The sequence below is a fragment of the Oncorhynchus kisutch genome, linkage group LG9, assembly GCF_002021735.2.
Source record: "Oncorhynchus kisutch isolate 150728-3 linkage group LG9, Okis_V2, whole genome shotgun sequence".
NCBI classification, from domain to species: domain Eukaryota; kingdom Metazoa; phylum Chordata; class Actinopteri; order Salmoniformes; family Salmonidae; genus Oncorhynchus; species Oncorhynchus kisutch.
In genome coordinates, this window is record NC_034182.2 from 28,975,746 (window position 1) to 28,994,626 (window position 18,881).

The 18,881-nt window shown below is 43.5% G+C and overlaps 1 protein-coding gene across 16 annotated transcripts in view; it reads right to left on the reverse strand.

The window, feature by feature from the left end:
- LOC109897029 (adhesion G protein-coupled receptor L3) overlaps positions 1-18,881 on the reverse strand; it is a 303,186-nt gene that overhangs the window by 207,986 nt on the left and 76,319 nt on the right. For all 16 annotated transcript variants that reach the window (XM_020491529.2, XM_020491527.2, XM_031832342.1 and 13 more), the window contains exon 4: positions 8,064-8,277. In XM_020491529.2, the coding sequence (XP_020347118.1) occupies positions 8,064-8,277 (214 nt within the window). The remainder of the gene's footprint in view (positions 1-8,063; positions 8,278-18,881) is intronic.

Below are 18,881 nucleotides of genomic sequence, written 5' to 3' on the forward strand. Positions count from 1 at the left end.
AGAGGGCCCCGACACACATTTGTCTTGAAAGCGTTACTTGGGGAAAAAACCTGTTCTTGAAATACGAGACAATTATGCATGGATGACAGGACGGGCTACCAAAAAGAAACAGACGGAGCAGGTGAGGTGACTAGAGGTGAGCGAGGGATGCCTGGTAGAAACGGGTCCCTAGGGACTCGCTTTTTGCCTGAGAAAGGAAAACAGGGAGAGAAGGGGCCTCCGCGTCTCGACTGTGGAAGCAGGTGGCAACGCCGGCAGCAACTACTTCCCCTGAGTGCCGTACCCATAGGATTTGGCCCGCGGCCACCCATTCATGTCCAGTTTCGGCCCACGGAGGGAGGGGTGTGTGTGCGAGTTTGAGAGAGCGAGAGAGAATATCCATAGTATGGAGTGGGAGACTATAATGTCAGAATTGAGCAACGACTAGAAGCCATCACAGTTGAACAACTTGAGTCACCGTTTGAGGACCAGGGCGCCTCGTTGGGGCTCGGCCCCTACAAGATTAGCCCACACTCTCTCCCCATCGTCTGAGTACACAGTGCCGCCTGGCCAAGCCAGCTGACATATTCAAAACAACCCACATACTTACTGCGCTCCGTGACAAATGCAGTAAACCCACAGCTGTAAAGACACTGGGAGAAAAGCAGAAAGAGCACCATCGACTCGACAACTAGAAGGGCTAGCAGTGGCACAACAGAGATAAATCTGACTTCAATTCTGACAAACAAACTCCAAGATGAGCTCCCGTTCTCATGAATGATTCAATATCACTGCACCACTTGGGCTAGCAGTGAGAGAGGGGTGGACAAGCTAAATCATCAGAAACTACACCATTTTCAATGCTCATTTGAGCATAAATATTGACTTCCTCACAGATGAAAATGATGTCTTGTTTATTTGGAACTAATGGACACTCCAGAAACTCGATACTCTGGAGATGTCCTCCTTTTCTTTCTCTGACAACGGCTGTTTTCTTTTCAGGACTAAAGTACGGCTAAGTGCGCTCCGCTACGGGTGAGGTCATTCCCAAGAAAATGAACTAGTTCAGCCCCTCTGACCTCCCTCCAAACCACCTCCCGCCCCCATGTCTACCTAGTTCTATACAGATGATGTAAAATATGGCACAGACAAGGAGAGGCTTTCATTACCCAGCTAATTTAGACTGGTTTAAAAATCACCCGGTTGTGGTGTAATGAAATGTGGAGCCTGGTCTGACACCTGGAGCCTGATTCATAGGGGCATAGTTTTTCAGGTGAATTTTACCATTCCACCGCTCGCTCATCAATTTCAATTAAATAGCCCTCAGCGCAAGTGATTAGTGAAGGAATTTACATCAGGGGAAAGTTATTTTGGGGGGCAGGGTGCAGGCAAGGGAGTAACAGAGAATGTAAAAGGACTGGTAATGATGTAGAGACAAGACATCAATCAGAAAAGCACGATGATGTTTTATCTCCGAGGCGAGGATGGATCAACGTAATGTTACCCAAAGGTCAAGCGAAGTCGGCCGCCCACTCCTACATAAGACGACAGAGAAATTGCCCCCTTCGGCACTTTCGCTTTGAGTTGGAAGCGGCGCGCTGTAGTAGACATCAAATAGGTGTCTACTCTAGCCTGACAATTAAGAGAAGAACAGAACAAGAGGGAAGACGGAAGGGACAAACAACAGAGGGATTTCTGAGTGAAGGAGGAAAACATCAGGTGGTAGCGGAGTCTGCTTCCAGTGTGCCATTTGACCAACTACCCCCAATCTGAATTAGCTCTTTCTTTACTGTTCTGGGGCATCCAAGTGAAACCCAATCCCACAGCTGACAAATGGACTGAGCCCTCCTCCTCCCGACCATTTACTTTCATTCCATTACGACACATGTTTAGCCAGTGACCGTACCGTGCAAGGCTATTCATCTGACATTCTACCACGTAAGGCCTGAGCTATGCCGGGGTTTCGTGAGGAGAACAGGTAACAGTTGAAAAGTTAAAACCTCTCAAATTCATTTTTTTTATTTTTTTACTTCAACTTGTGGAGGCATAAGGAAACCCAGAGGGCATTTGGAAAACAACTGCAAATGGCATCCGACACAGGGATTCTCAAACCGCCCGGCTGCTGGATTCAATCCTCTTTCTTTTTCTCCCTCTATCCTTTGAGAGTTATCAATCTGCTCTGCATAGGAAAACTACAAAAAAAAAACATTTTCCACTGCCAGCTTAGGCCCTTATTTTCTTAATCACCATTAAGTCTGGTCTGGTCTATGACCTGGCCTTGCCCGTTGACTGGAAGGTTAGACTGCCAGGCTGAATTTACTGTACCCAATTGGCCAAATGGAAATGCAGCAGGTTCTTATCAAGCCGGATGGAGAGAATGGAGGCAGGCGGGGATGAAAGACGAGAGGGGATAATGAATGTCGGGTGACTTCATCCATAGGGGAAGAAAAAGGAAAACAAATATTGTTTTCCTTTTTCCTGTGAGAAGGCAGCACATCAAAAACATGCACAGATGGAAATTGGGCTTATATTCCTTAAGTAATCATCAGACTTTGGAATTCATTTTATTGCTTGCATGTTCTTTGTATTCCAAAGGGGATAGGACTTTTTCTGTCAGAGCTGTTCTCGCTAGCATGACCCTTTTACTTATTACTGGTTGTAGTCACAGAAAACCTCCCTTGGCTCAATTTCATTATCTCACATTTGTTTTGGTATTCACAACGCGCCATCATCTCATGCGGTGGTTGATGGAATCTATAATTGACAGGTGATCAACACAACCATGGTTCCGAGGGGAATAGCTTGATTAATAGTTTGTCGGCACTGCAAGACATGTATGAGTAAGGACAGGTTCGGCAGAGGCAAAATGCTCTGCCTTATAAACTTAATACAAATATTGCTGTTGGTCTTATACAGACCTCATACAGCACACAATGTCCTCAATAGAAAACATGGACAAAATACAAACTCCGCAAACTGGAGGCTGGTGATTTCTTTCTGAAAATAACCCTGCGGGTGTGTGTGCGAGAACCACATCTAAGATATTCTTTATTCAGAGATTAAATTCATGCATTAGCACATCTTAGCCGAATAATTGACTCTCAAGATTTGATTTATATGGGAAGTTCAACACCAAGCCAAACTACATACTGTATATCAACCAAAATCACATATGCTGTTGTATCCATGGGTCATAATCTATTTAAAATGCGAACATACCAATTATCTACTACCAACCAAACAGTGCATTGCAACGCATGAACTGGGACACCTCCCTTTAAAAACATGAGTTAGGGTGTTGCAAAACACCAAAAGCCTTTTTTTAATAAGGTGACTTTCCCTCAGAGACAGCCAATTGATCTTAGATGAGACAGTATCCCGTTTCAGCTCGGCGAACTCCTGTTACACCATGCTACCTCATCTATTCCATACCACCAAAACTCAAAACGGCCAAACTTTTATGAGAAAAAGATGAGGAAGTATCAGAAGTGGTAATACGCGGGGGGATGAATACGCAATGGGATACAAGGCAGTTGGATGTAGAATCATTTTGTGCCCGGCTGAACTCTCTAGCTGGTTGTTGGGGGCAACTAGGGACGCTAAACACTCTGTGTAAGGACATTCCGCTTGGTTTGTGCTTTAGTGATGTGTTCTTTCTCTCCTCAAAATATGACTAGCATTTAATGGATTCTACCACTGATGGTAACCACAGACTATGAATACCCCCCAAACATGTATTAAGAGTAAATTGTACAGTCACGTGACATGTATTCCATTATAAGCATTGGCTGAAACAACGTAAAAATCATAGATCAAGGAACCAATGCAAAATGTGCATCAACATGTGACTTGAAAAACAGGAATGCCAAAACAAATGAATGCTGGATTTGTATTATTATTATTTTTACATTTACTTGCCACCTGATTGGATATTTGCAGTGTTGTAATATACACTGAGTGTCTGCCTATCCAGCCGGTGAAATGTACGCATACGACAGTTAAGTCAAGGGATATGGATTAGGAAGGGCATTGGAACTGAAAGGGACCTTCAGCTAATATTCTCTCTTTTAAATAAATATCTTATCAAATCCTTAAACCCTGTGAAGCAGGTCAAATACCAAGAATGACGGAAACTCGACCGGATGTTAAGATCAACGGTGAGGGAGTAGGATTTTTACTTCATATGCTCTCTCTCTCTCTTCTCGCTCTCTTATCTTTGATAGTTTGCTTTTACATTGAGGAATTTGAAGTAATACGTTTAGTTTTGTTCCGTTTCTGGTAAAAGAAAATTAACTATTGACTGAAGATCTGTAGCTTCAATCCCAAGAGGTATACAATGCAATACCCATGACATTCAACCTGCCGGTAAATGACTGGGAACTCGTGTAAAAAAATCACAGCACACACGAATCACTTTTGCTACAAAAACATATTTTCCTTCAAAATGTCATGTTTTTAGCCTGCAATTATTTCAAATGTTCCGTGTTTGCCTCAACCCGGGGAGCAGACACAACACTGCACTTAGCTGATGAAAGGCCAGACACTTGAACGTGTCGAGAGAATCAGCAGACCGAATGCCTCGTAGACAGAGAGAAAGAGATGGGGAGAAAAGTTCAGAGAAAAAGGGATAGAAATGGGGGGGGGGGGGGTCTCATTTTTGACCCTTTTCTCTTCCTATCAGGCGTTCCCTTAAGGTACCCAGAGAGGTCTGCAGAGATGCCGGGTGATATACGACTTTGATATTGCCGGTAATTACTAGCCGTGAAGGCCACGACGCCTCAGGGAAAGAGAGGGGGAACACAAAAGACGACAGGCTGGGCCGCTGATGAGAAAACGGTGGAGGGTGTTGTTCGATATCGCCGTCGCTCGTTTTTTGAAGTACGGCGCGTTGCACGTGCGTCGGCGAGATCAAACCCGATTGATATGATAGCACCGTGTTGTTGTAGAGGACGGGCGGAAGCACTTCTGAGGAATAATCTAGCTTCATTGCAGAGTTTATTGAGGAGAGATTTCAAGAGGCTCCAAAACAATAAACCGCATGTAGAGAACTCCCGAAACACTCAATATACAGAGCTAGTTGCCAGCTAAAATTCATTGGGAAGAGTAGGTGGGCTAAAGTATTGTAATTGCCGCCAATTACGCCCAAATGAGTCCTGGTGGCATATGTTTGAATTACAATATCATTATCCACCTTCCAGTTGTAACCCGGTGCCACACACAGGTGACACGTCTTTGAGTGGCTGTGATTTTCCAGACACGTAATGGCCGCTGCATGCGAGAGCATCAGTAATGACTCAGAGCCATTCATCCTGTCGGGGGCACGTTGGGAAGACAGCCTTCATTTTGAGATGCATTACGGCACTCACCGGCTCGCTATCACTCAGGCAGGAGATATTAGAACTCGCTTAAAAGACTAATGGAACCAAACACCTAACTGGAGGAGCCTCTGTATGCTGATAAGCAACCATTTCTGCTTTTCTTTGTGTGGTGGGAGGTCATTCCATTCTTCTGAATATCAAATGGGGCCCTTTTTGAATAGTTAGGGGGAGGGGAAGGAAAAGGGAGTTGCGCTGACCAAATGTGTACTGACTGATAGCAGGCTTGGTGATATGGATGGGTATTTCCTCGTGATGGATGTTAGCCTGTAGCTTAGTCTGACAGAGTGATACCCGCCCAGACCATGCCAGCAGGAAAGACAGGTGGCTCATGGGCTGGCAAAAAAAAATGTAAGAAAATCCCAAAGGAGGAACATTCCACTAAGGGGGAGGGGTAGTCTCTACAGAGTAGGATATCAAATATCAGGGAAGTGTGCCTCAGTCCCAGTGCCCATTCTGTTTGGAGAACATTCTGTACGAAGCCAATAGCAAACAACATGAAGTAACCAACATACTTTTCATTCATACCCCTAAAGATAGACATGAAAACAATCACTGCTGTTTTCTATTTGTTATAACATCTAAGCTTAGTCTAAACACTAAGCTAAATGTACGTACTGTTCTGCAATACTTAGATAATCTGATCAAAGGCAGTCAATTGTAATCAGGAAAAAGCTCAAAGAAAAATGACAAATGCTCAGAAGCATGTCAAAGTCGGCATCGGTGTGCTGAACTGTCCATTCTTCTTGTGTGTATTTGTCACATTATCCTGTCAGCGACATCAGACAAATCCACCAAACAAAAACGCAGAGCGAGCAGTTTTGGGGCCCATTTTTCATCTCGTGTCGACCTCTGTCGTCTTTGAAGCGACAGTTTTCCGAATTGTTGTTTGTTTTGATTCTATTCCTGTTTTTGTCTTCTAATGAGCTTAGTTACCGGGTTCCTAGCAATAACTGTACCCGCTCTGTTGCAGCCGGGGGCATCGCGTGACCGTCGCACTTTCCTACGTGCCAACTAACCCCTAGCGCATCCCTATTCACATGATGCTAAAGAGAAAAGTGCAGTTCCCTGGTGCTGTTCTTTTTTTCCCCCTGATTGTCTTTTTTGTTGTTGTTCCGTTTCTTCCTCATCTCCAGTTCGATTCATTCCGGCAGGGATTACTCTTCTGAGTGGGTGGTGCAGGAGGGAGAACGAGGGAGATGCTATGGGCCGGATCAATTATCTGACAGTGGTGTTAAGACCTACCTTTTTATCCATACTTCTCACACTAGTGTGTATCTCACCTTTGTCATGCCATACACAAAGTGGAGAGGAGAGGCAGTTAGATAATGTGCAGAACGTCATTAGTATTCTCAAAAGGGTAGCACATGGAACACTGGGTTTGGAAAACGGGGACGTGTCAACACTGAAAAGCAATTTAGATAAACCTTATCTCGTTGGAGTGCTCGTAACTTATTCACGACAACATGAGCGCGACAACAGCTACAAATCCTGGTTCATGTCTGCAGCTTTTAAAGAGGGCTTGAACCAAGTCATGCTGTGTATCTATGGAAAATGGTTTTACAGACAACCATTCCGAGTACTTAGTAACCCAACACGGTGTATAATGATAGTCATAGCAAATTCCAAAAAATAACAATGACTGTGCTTACTTTTCTTAAATAGAGCACATTAGCTGCATGTATGCTCAAAGCCTGTATGATGTGTACATTTACAGAATGTAAGTCATCAGATTGTGTATATTTTCTTATATCACTGTCAAAGTGCTGTATACACTCTGTCTGCACTGACAAATCGGCCTCCGTTTCCCGATTTCTCCACAACGTTGCCATAACTCTACACAACGCGCTTAGGTCTGGCAGGGGAGCTCACCGAGATCATATTTATTTAGACAAATAAGATTTAATGTATTCAAATGATTTCAAATGAACATTGATTTCCCATCACAGGCAAAAATGTATAGGTGGTATGAATTTACACCCAAGACGGGGATTTATTGCGTTCGATCTGAGAATTTTCTAGACTCGTTGGAATTCTTAACGTATTCTACTGAGAACACAAGGATCGATTCACTGCCGGACAGCAAACCAAAAGAGTGTTTCATATTGGATTTCTTCAAAGGTGGTCCGTTGCAGAAGACATCATCGTAATTCCGATCTCTAAACAAAACTTAATACCCAAACACGTCCTACTCATGAAATCCCCTTGTAATAAAACATGTCAAGTGTATCGTATACACCGGATTCAAAAGTGTATATGTCCCAAATATACACTTCCGGGACTATGTATGTAGCACCTTTCATCTCATTTGAGAAAAACGGAAATCGATAACAGCGACAGGCACCTGTAATATAAGTGGCAATCACCTCAGAGTCTCAATCAAATCAATATCCAACTAAACGTAATTCAGGAATTACAAATGGAACACCAATTATCAACATAGGGGAATTGCTTATTATTTTCAATGGGGACTTGTTTCCCCCGTAACAGACAAAGTTCATTCATGAAATCCTCTCCACTCTGGTCTATGAACTCCAGACAAAGACTCAATAAAAGGTAGCCAAAATTGCAACGACGGTATTTGGGGCCGGTGTCATTGAGCATTACCAAGTACAGACAATCTATTCATAGTAATGTAGAGACCATACGTAGATATAGGTTCTAGATTCTCACCGGCAGAAACATAGATGTACAGTTCTAGATTCTCACCTCTGGGACATGATCTTGTAGGCATCTGGCAGGTAGCAGCGCGTGTTCTCCATCTGTGCCGGGTCTGCGTCGCAGATCTTGTCGTCGGTGCGGCCGTAGTTGGCACTCTCGATCATGATGACGTCGGTGCCCGGACAGCGCAGCTCGATGGGGTAGCTCTCACACGACAGCTCCCTCCTCACCACAGCCATGGGAATGGGCGCTCGACTGAAAGCTGTGGGTACATAAAGAGAAAATAACGTCAGCAAACACTGCGTACCAGTGGGTATATTTACTATGTGGGACACGTGTGCCCGGTGAGAATCGAACCTGGGTCTCCCAATAGCCAACCTAATATCTTAACCATTAGACTGAGATAAAACAGCGAGAAAGACTGATAGATAGGCAAAGAGAAGGTGACATTAGAGCAAAGGTCACAGGTCAGATATTGGGAGGTAAGAAGCTGAGCTGACAGGGCCCTCGTTGGGGGTGGGAGACAATAACATGGCTATAGGTTATGTGAGAGACGGAGAGATACGGCCATCAAGATCGTCAAAGAGTAGGTGGGGAGCATGTTAGTTGTGTTCACGATGACCATCCAACCACTAATACGAATAGAGAGAGAGGAGAGAGAGATGGAGGGAAAGAGAAGTAGACAGGGAGAGGGAGTAAGAGAGAAAAGAGGCCTGACTAAAACGTCTATATGTACCACACAATTACCACATCATCGTGTTGTTATTCAATTAGAGCTGAGGGAGGTGGCCACGCCCACTTAACAGGGGAAGGTGGCAAGGGGGTAAACGAGTGGCTAGCTGCTTGCCCTCTGGCAGTATTCTAATTGTTTACCACAGGCAGCCCAATGGTAAGAGACCAGAGCCTGCTGTCTGTCTGTTCGGACGTTTCTGCTTTGCCTCTCGCCAGACGAACAGTGGAGAGACTCCAGGGGTTTGGTGTTTACAGTGGGAATGAAAAATGAGTAGGAAACGTAAACGCTGGGCTGAGTGACCATGGGGGACCGTGACAGTTATGGATTTTCATAAACACCCCTTAACAGAAGTGTCTGTGTTGCAGCGCCAACACTGGACAATGTGTACTGCAGGCATTTATCATCGGCTGGAAGGGGGATAGACAGCCAGTATGTGTACTTAATGGAAGTCTCTCTCTATCCCTCTCTCCCTCTCAGTGATCTGGATCTTATTACACTTCTACTTTCAAATAATTGATGGCTGATTAACCACCGGGCACCATGGAAGAGAAAGGACACACATACATTTGATTTGCCAGTGAAGTTTCTATTACATGTGTTGAAAACAAGGCCATGAAGAGGTAGTATAGCAAGATGTTTAACGTGATACACGAGAGTTGTTGCATGAATCTTCTGTAAGAAGAATCTTTGATAAGCCACTGCCAGGTAAGCTTGTTCAATTTCAATATCATGCACCTATCTATCTAGAATACTTGAGGCACTATTTTCAAAGTAGCAGAGCGAGAGACACTTAGAGCAAAAAAGACCCATGTACAGTGCTTTTGGAAAGTATTCAGGCCCCTAGACTTTTTCCACATTTTGTTACGTTACAGCATTCTAAAATTGATACAATTGTCCCCCCCCCCTCAATCAACGCACAGTACCCCATGAGAAAACAAAAAAACTGTTTTTTAGAAATGTCTGGCTAATTTGCAAAAAAACTGAAATATTACATAAGTATTCAGACCTTTTACTCAGTACTTTGTTGAATTACCTTTGGCAGGGATTACAGCCTCGAGTCTTCTTGGGTATGTCGCTACAAGCTTGGCACACGTGTATATGGGGAGTTTCTACCATTCTTCTCTGCAGATCCTCTCAAGCTCTGTCAGGTTGGATGGGGAGCGTTGCTGCACAGCTATTTTCAGGTCCCTTCAGAGATGTTAGATCGGGTTCAAGTCCAAGCTCCTGTTGTCCTGTTGGAAGGTGAACCTTCACCACAGTCTGAGGTCATGAGCGCTCTGGAGAAGGTTTTCATCAAGGATCTCTCTGTACTTTGCTCCATTCATCTGTCCCTCGATCCTGACTAGTCTCCCAGTCCCTGCCGCTGAAAGACATCCCCACAACAGGATGCTGCCACCACCATGCTTCACCGTAGGGATGGTGACAGATTTCCTCCAGATGTGACGCTTGGCATTCAGGCTAAAGAGTTCAATCTTCGTTTCATCAGACCAGAGAATTTTGTTTCTCATGGTCAGAGTATTTAGGTGCCATTTGGCAAACTCCAAGCGGGCTGTCATGTGCCTTTTACTGAGGAGTGGCTTCTGTCCGGCCACTCTACCATAAAAGGCCTGACTGGTGCAGGGTTGCAGAGATGGGAGAACCTTACAGAAGGAGAACCATCTCCACCGAGGAACTCGGTCAGAGTAGCCATCAGGTTCTTGGTCACCTCACTGACCAAGGCCCTTCTCCCGCAATTGCTTGGTTTGGCCGGGCAGCAAACTCTAGGACCAGTCTTGGTGGTTCCAAACTTCTTCCATTTAAGACTGATGGAGGCCACTCTGTTCTTGGGGTCCTTCAATGCTGCAGACATCTTTTGGTATCCTTCCCCTGATCTGTGCCACGACACAATCCTGTCTCGGAGCTCTACAGACAATTCTCTGGCTTGGTTTTTTGCTCTGACATGCACTGTCAACTGTGGGACCTCATATAGACAGGTGTGTGTCTTTCCAAATCATGTCCAATCATTTGAATTTACCACAGGTGGACTCCAATCAAGTTGTAGAAACATCAAGGACGATCAATGGAAACAGGATGCACCTGAACAAAATGTTGAGTCTCATAGCAAAGGGTCTGAATACTTATGTAAATAAGGCATTTCTGTGTAGAATAAGGCTGTAACATAACAAAATGTGGTAAAAGTCAAGGGGTCTGAATAATTTCAGAATGCACTGTAATGTGGAAAGGATGACACCATCCATTTTGTAAAACAATAAATAAGCAAATGTAGACCAAAAAACAAGATGGCACAGTATTTCAATAGTTCTATCCAAAAGGTACATCCCATTGCATGAATGGTTACCATAGACATGTCTTCTCCTAAACATATGCACTGAGAATGTCAAAATGCTGGTACTATCATAAGCGGGTGGTATGTACAAAGTACCAAACAGAATTTTAAAATGCCATTTTGTCCCCGCAATCCTTGAAATCAATAAATCATTTCATTTTTATTGTATTTATTCCACATTCTGTTTCATATTCTCTTGCTATGGAGTAGATCATGCTCAAAATGCAACACAACATCAATTTATAAGCAGATTGGAGTTCTGTTGAAGTTTCATCCTATGCTTTGCTGAATAGCTTGCCTAAACATGAGTTTTTGCTCTACCGAGTACCATTGATCTGTTTCAATTCACTGGGTCAAGTAAGTGCAGTAGTTACTCTACAAGGCAAGAAGAACAAATTGATCCATGTGCAATTTTAAGCAACAGAATATGCCATCCTTGGTTGTTTGAAATCAAAGCAATTCATAAGACAGACTTTTTTTAAATAAGTTTTCACTTGTGCATCACTGGTAACACTTCTATATACACAGTGTACACACACACACACACACACACACACACAACTATAATCAAACGTCATGACATATGCAGCTTCAAAAGTTGGCCAGAACCAATTACCAACAGGTATGATAGACCAACATTGAGAAAGGGAACGCTAATGGTGTTTTCATGTTATACTTGAAGATGGGAGTCGAAACTAGCAAATGCTTACTACAGCCTATGCTAAGCTATACTTTCTATGCTAACTCAACATGAAAGTATACAAAGACACCAGCATACACTTAAACGTCTTCTCTAATTGTATTTAAAAGGTCTGAATAAGAAGTTGAGAATTATTTTGACAGACTTTTTTTATAGATCCGATTTTTGTACTCCCCTGATTGTCCATCGACAACTGATTGGGCTATTAGAATGACCTCAACATCCCTTGTGGATCTTAAAAAGGGACACTCACTCTGTAACCTAAAGACAAGGTAACAACACAGCATGTCAGCGAAGTGATATCTTCCTCCCACATTAAAACAAACAAGGAAACTAAGCCATACAAATACATTTGGGAGACAGATTCCCTCAGCCGCTAATGTAAGCAATAACCAGATTCCCCGGCTACCAACACCAGCATCCTGCCTGTATCGCTATCTAAGTCCACACATCCATCGAGCTAAAAGCAAGATGGAGTCTCATTGAAAGTCCTTCCTGATATCTAAGCACTCAGTTCTATCCTGTTCCACTCCCTCTCTCTCTAATACTCGAGAGGAATATCCTGCTGTACTCATCCTCCTGAGATTTCCCCCCAAGATAAGTCTCTTGACGAGCACTCTGCTGAATACACAAAATAAAAGTAGAATTGTGGGAGAACTCGCTTGATAAAACGTTAAGGTCAACTAAGATGTCTTTACTTCAACGCATTCCAAAAGTGTTAATTCACAGTGAATCTACAGAGAGGAGCAAGTCATTTCTACAGGCACATGCCATAATTCACAAATAAATATTTAAACAACTCAATTACTCACCAAAAAGGGCATTGGAAAGGTCATTTGAAATAATGTCGCTCTTTCCCGAGCTTTCAAATCACTCAGAGGCAGCAAATTGTAAACCAAAAGAGGATTTTGATTGTGGGCATTGAATGTGGATTTCCTTAAGTAATTGGGGGAAATTACATGTTCTCAAGAGGGCTTGCATGTAGAGCGTCACTGAGGCCCTGGGGTCATTGAAAACCAGCCCAGGCCTCCTTCCCTCCGACCCTTCTTCCTTTACTCCCTCCGAGCCACAGGGCACTTCAGCTCAGACAGAGAAGACTAGCAATGACATTTAAAAGTCATCATTAATATCAAAACCGGGCCTTTGGGGCATTTCAGTTGATCGCCCAAGAAACAGAAAAATTGTCAGAAGGAAGGGGTCAACGACTGCAAACATTAAGATTGGAGAGTTTGTTTGTGTAAATGGCTGTCATAATGGAGATAAACAACTTGTACCGTTGGAATTGTCCATCGTCTCTCTAAAAAGAAGGGCTGCCTCCCACAATGTACCAATGTTCTGGCTTCACATCTGTACAGATCGGTCACTGCATACATCACTGCCTTATCCGCTTGTCGCTCACATCCCGTCGACACAAAACAGTAGCAAGCAAGATGGCGATGTTTTTATGAGTGCATTTCGCAAGTGCCTAGTTTGCATCAACTACCTTCACTAAAACCACTACAAAAGGTTTTTGTGATGTTCTGGAATGTCTGCCTCGTGATTTGTTGAGAGAGTTGTCCGTCTGATCATTTTCTCTGTCTTTTCGAAGTAAACAAAGAGTCCGTCATTCATCCCAGATTCTAGTCACTGTTGCCTAGGGTCTGGCTTTCCGAGCCTAGAGAGTCCCTATGCTGGCTTGTGCAATTATTCAACCTTCTCTACTTTCAGACAGTTTCTGAAAGCACCAGCATGCACCCAGTCGATGATTTGTGATAAATATGCAATCTCAAATCAAGCCCGGATTGGAAAATACACCAAATAAATACAAAGTACGAGGAAATATCATGATGAAATACAGTATTTTGTTTCCAGCTGCAAACCACACAAACCAAATCAGAGGGCGGCCAATTCAAATGAGCTCTGATTGGAATTGAATTAACGAGAGAGGGATGGAGAAAAGCGCTGATTCAACACATCGAACGTCTGTCTCTCTTCCCCACATCGCTGGATCTGCTCGGCCCACAAAGCGGGTGATTAATTAGTGCATGAATCATGTGGTTGTTATTTGATTAGAGCAGAGGGAGGCGGTCACGCCCACTTGCGCTTTACAGCGAATGAGACTGTGTCACCTGTGGCATCCCAAGACTGTTTATGGGGGGGTAGGCCTACATCAAAAGTGACCGAAAGGTTCAAATGTTCCATTCAGTATAAATAATTGTTCATTTTTAAGTGAGAACTAGGATTATGAGTAAATTAAGTTTAGATATATCCTCAGACAATTCAAATCTAAGGGACCTACTCAGAGACAATTATAAGACAACACTGAGCAAGATGTGCTTTTGAACAATTGCAGTTAATAAAACAAAGCGAAAACAAAAATACATACACGTAGACATTTACTCAAACCCGCTTTGCAATGCAGAAAAAAATGTCATAGTTCATTCCCAATTATGTGTTCCAATTCCATAGAACCTTTGATGTGTCTAAAAAATTCCTCACATGAAATGCTTTGTCGTGGAAGACCATACACCAAATTAAACATGGCTCTCCAGTTCCAGGTGTTTTTCAGTGGATCCTAGATTGACTGGCCCTTCAAATCACACAGATTATTTATTGGCTTTTGACCACCTCAAACAGCGTGGTGGCAATTAGGATGAGTTTGTCTAATAGGGGAAAAAAGCAGGGTCTGGTCAGCCATTCTTCTCGCCAGTGAAAGCAGAGCATTTGTTTTGCTCCCACTCCTCTCCATCGACACTTACCTTTCCACATCTGGCAACACACCAAGCTCACCAGTATAGGGGAAGTGAGTAAGGCTTGACAGCACTGGCGACACGCTCAAATATGTGCCTCACCTGTCAATTTAGCAGCCGGCTGAGCCAAGGGAGGCAATAAGCTCTTTCTGCATCAGAGAATTTGTGAATTAGCCCCAAGGTAAATTACAGGAGAACAAAATCAGCAATGTCAATGGCTGGGGCTACATCGACTGCCTGAGTAACAACTAAACCTCGCTAGCTCTTGCCCTGAAACTGCAAAAGCTGTGAATTGCGCCTTTGAATTAATTAATTGGAAATAGCCCATGCATGCTTGGGGATGGGACTGTTAAGCAAGACAAATTGTGACAGTGGCTCACCTTACATATTCACAGTGCAACCACACAGTGGAGCAACATATGAAAGTGAGTCTCAGCGACACTCCCATTAACTGTTGATTCACACACTTGGAACTTTGAGGTGAAGTGACTTTTCCATCCAACGAAGGATTCATTTAATTAAACGTCCATGCATTAAAGTGCCGAACCGTAGTAGACCTAAAAACAAGATGAAAAAAAGAGAAGGTGGCTATTCAGGGTCGTCAGAGCGTGATACTCCCCTCCAATAAGCAAATTATAGTTAATGTGGAGGTCAATTTCTCTTCAGCTCAATTTAATATCAGGGATAATTAAGAGTGTGGTTCAATTACTTAATTATTCTCTGAAAAAAAAAATCACGAGTTGAAGTCCATTTGACAAAAATGTTGTTGATATAGAATCAAAGATCACTAATACAGTGAAATGAATGCCACCGGATCTTAAAATCCAGTAATATTGAGGACTGAATAGGGGGGAAAGTATGTTTTCCATTTTTATGCTCCACATGTAAACTCAGTTGAATTATATGTCCGGCTTCACATCTGCGAACTGCTGACTTTGTCTGAGCGCTCTTCCAGAGCCGGAAGACAGCCTAGGGAGTCGGAGGCTACTGCTGTTAGTGGTGATTCACAAGAGAGAGGGAGAGTAAAAGAGCAAGAGAGAAATCTGGGCTTTGTTCAGCTAGCCGTCACATCGACATTGTTAGTCTATTTCCTCTCCTTTCATCTCCCCCCTCTTTCCCCTGGCTGCAACCCCCGTGTGCCTCAGTGTTGCTCTGGGGAAGTTATCAGCCAAAACTAACACCCCCTCGGCCTCCTCAACCCACCCAGACACACACAATGACAGAGACACCCACACAAACCTCCAGATTTGGCATTACTATTCTTACCTCAGCCTAGACACAAATTTTAATTGAGGTAAAGAAATATATATGTTTTGCCTGTGTGAGGGGAGAAAAGGAACATCCTTTTCTCACATGGACCACTGACACACAGCAGATGGCATCATCCAGCAACACCTGACTGACTGCACACAGGAAGGATAAATGCATCCCTGTAAAACGAGACAGTAAGACTCACCTCACAGTGTCAACATCTCGTCTCCTTTCTCTTGTTGGTATTTTAATCTTTCATTTTTCAGACAAGAAAGCATGTTGTCTGTATCTATCTACTTTGAACGTTCCGTGACTGGATGACTAAGGGAAGTCACTTAAAATGCCATTCAACCGGACCTCCACAGACCTTTATTACGATCTAGGCCAGGGGTGTCAAACTCATTTAGACCCAGGGGCCGCATTCGGTCTTCAATTAGATCCAGTGGGCCACACTGAAAACGTGTTATATTTCCTCGCTGTCAAAATTTGCCAAAAATATGTCCTCTAGGGGTAAGGGGGATACCTAGTCAATTGTACAACTGAATGCATTCAACAGAAATGTGCCTTCCTCATTTAACCCAACCCCTCTGAATCAGAGAGGTGCGGGGGGGGGGGGCTGCCTTAAATCGACAACCACATCATCGGCACCCGGGGAACATGGGTTAACTGCCTTGCTTAGGAGCATAATGACAGATTTTTGCCTCGTCAGCTCAGGGATTCGATCCAGCATCCTTTCGGGAATGCCTAGCTTTCATTTCAGGTGATTATTAGATAGCTGGACACAGGCAAGAAACTGTATGAATGTAGGTCCATTATAATTGATACAGTTTTCATTTTTAAGTATTTTTAATTCAACCCCCCCCGCCAAGAAAAAAACAAAACAAATATAAAGGCTGGATTGGACCAATAGGCCTTTCCAGAGGTGATAGTAAACCAACCCAAACCTTTTCCTAACCCTGAAAAGATAACATTTTGGGAGTATATTATCCTAAGGTTTTCCTATGACAAAGGCCACAGGGTTTACAAAAAAAACTCAATCTAAATCCACTGTATGTTGTAATGAATAGGGAAAACCTGCAATGTTCCAGCCTGAAAAGGCATCCAAGCCTCAAGTGAATTGCATCAACTGTGCTATTGTGAGCACAGACAGCAGAGTAAACACAGCATAACTCAGGCCAGTGATGTCACCCTCCTGATGACAATCACCACATAAAGGATAATAGTATCTTTAGCCACAATATGATGTGGATTGCCAATAACAGTGTATTGGAGCGAACACCAGCGGGTGAGGATCCCATCTGGTAATGTTTGTCAATGGAAACCTGGACCTCAAACTGACAATGAAAAGCACTTAATCTGTTCTGACCTCAATCAGTCGACACAGAGAATAAACTACGATACGCTCACTCACAGTCCGACCACATCCCAAATGGCGCCCTCTTCATATGTAGTGCCCATAGGGATCTGGACAAATGTAGTGCACTATATAGGGAATAGGGTGCCATTTAGGACACACCTCTTTCCCTCTCCACCACACAGATTGTATATTCAACAGCAGGACTGAGAGGAAGAGTCGTTTTCGGCAGCAAAAATAATAATGGATAATACATTTGACATTAAGCCCATATTGTCTCGGGATGAGAACCTGCGTTGCATTTATGAACTCTGCATGCTTGTGAGAAATGTGGCAATATCTTTGTTTTTCGAGTGCGAGGGTAAGCCAAGTAAGGACAAGAGGATTTTTAACTTTTGTCTCGTTCTCCTGCTTAGTGTGAGAGGTAGCCTAGGCAACAAAACTACATTCACAACTGCTGTACCCTTATAGAAACTTGTGAAACTTATAGAAACTTTGATTCCTCCTCTTCACATCACATATACACCTACTTTATTAGAGTACAGTAGCTTGAACCTTCATGATAAACTTAGGTCATTTATGTATTCCAAATGGCATATTCTTCCTGTCTAACGTCATTTTTTTGCTGCAGTTTAATATCCAAGGGATAAAACGCATGAATTAATACAAATTATGGCTTCTAGCGGTTATGTTTACTTGCATAATGAAAAACACAAATTATTCAAACGTGTAAATTAAAATGGGATTAAATGCATTTCATATTTATAGCAACATCTATCACATCTAAATGGACAACAGTATCAGATGCAAGTGGTTTAGCAAACTGTTGAGAGATTGATCTGATAAATCGACAAGTACACAAGGAGTTTAAAAATTGCTGGTCCACTCCTTCGGGCATGCACACAATTTTTTTCTGGCACACACTTCCCCCAACATGCATGCACGCACACACTTCAAGGGTTAGACAAAATATACAAGAGTCCCCCCAGCTCTGTTAATTAGCATAGATAGCATTGGGTGTTGTAGTAATGTGGGTAGGGAAGGATACCTATATACCACAGGAAAGATGCTAGCTAGCGTAGCACTCATACAGGCTACGTGCAGGTTGGCACCATTCAAGCCTCTCTTACCCTCCCTCCCTTCCATCTATCCCTCCCTCTGGGTCAATAAATGCCCATGGATGGATGGGGTCACTCAACACCCCACCCCCACAATGACGTTTTCTAGGACAGTCCCCAAAACATACAAGTGTGGTGGCACCATTTAGCCCAGATGTACATATATGAGGATGTCCCTTTGTCCCTATATATTTATAGGACAATGTTCAGCTAGTTTCTTGTTTACTCTAGTCTACACAAGCAGGGGAATGGTGCTGCCTAGTGTAGCACCCATACACGTGCCGGGTAACAGAAAGCTCACGTTCTGCCAGCGCGCCGAGAGTGCACAGTGGCGTGAGCAGCTAATTGAGTCGCGCGGCGGAGCTCTCCCCGAGATTATTATTAAACAAGGACCTGCCAGTCATACCGTGACACGCTGAATGAGAGAAAGAAGGGGGAGAACGATATAAAAATGAAAAGATGAGGATGAAGGAGTGAGAGGAGAAAGAGGAGAGTATAAAAAGACGAGGGTAGGAGATGAGAGAGAGAGGAGAGAAAGTTGGACGGGGAATAAAGGGGGTGGTGGAGGCGACAACTCCTCGATGCCTCGCTCTTCAGGCAGCCACAGAGAGCAGGTAATCTCATTGAGCATACACTCGGTGCACAACAATGGTGT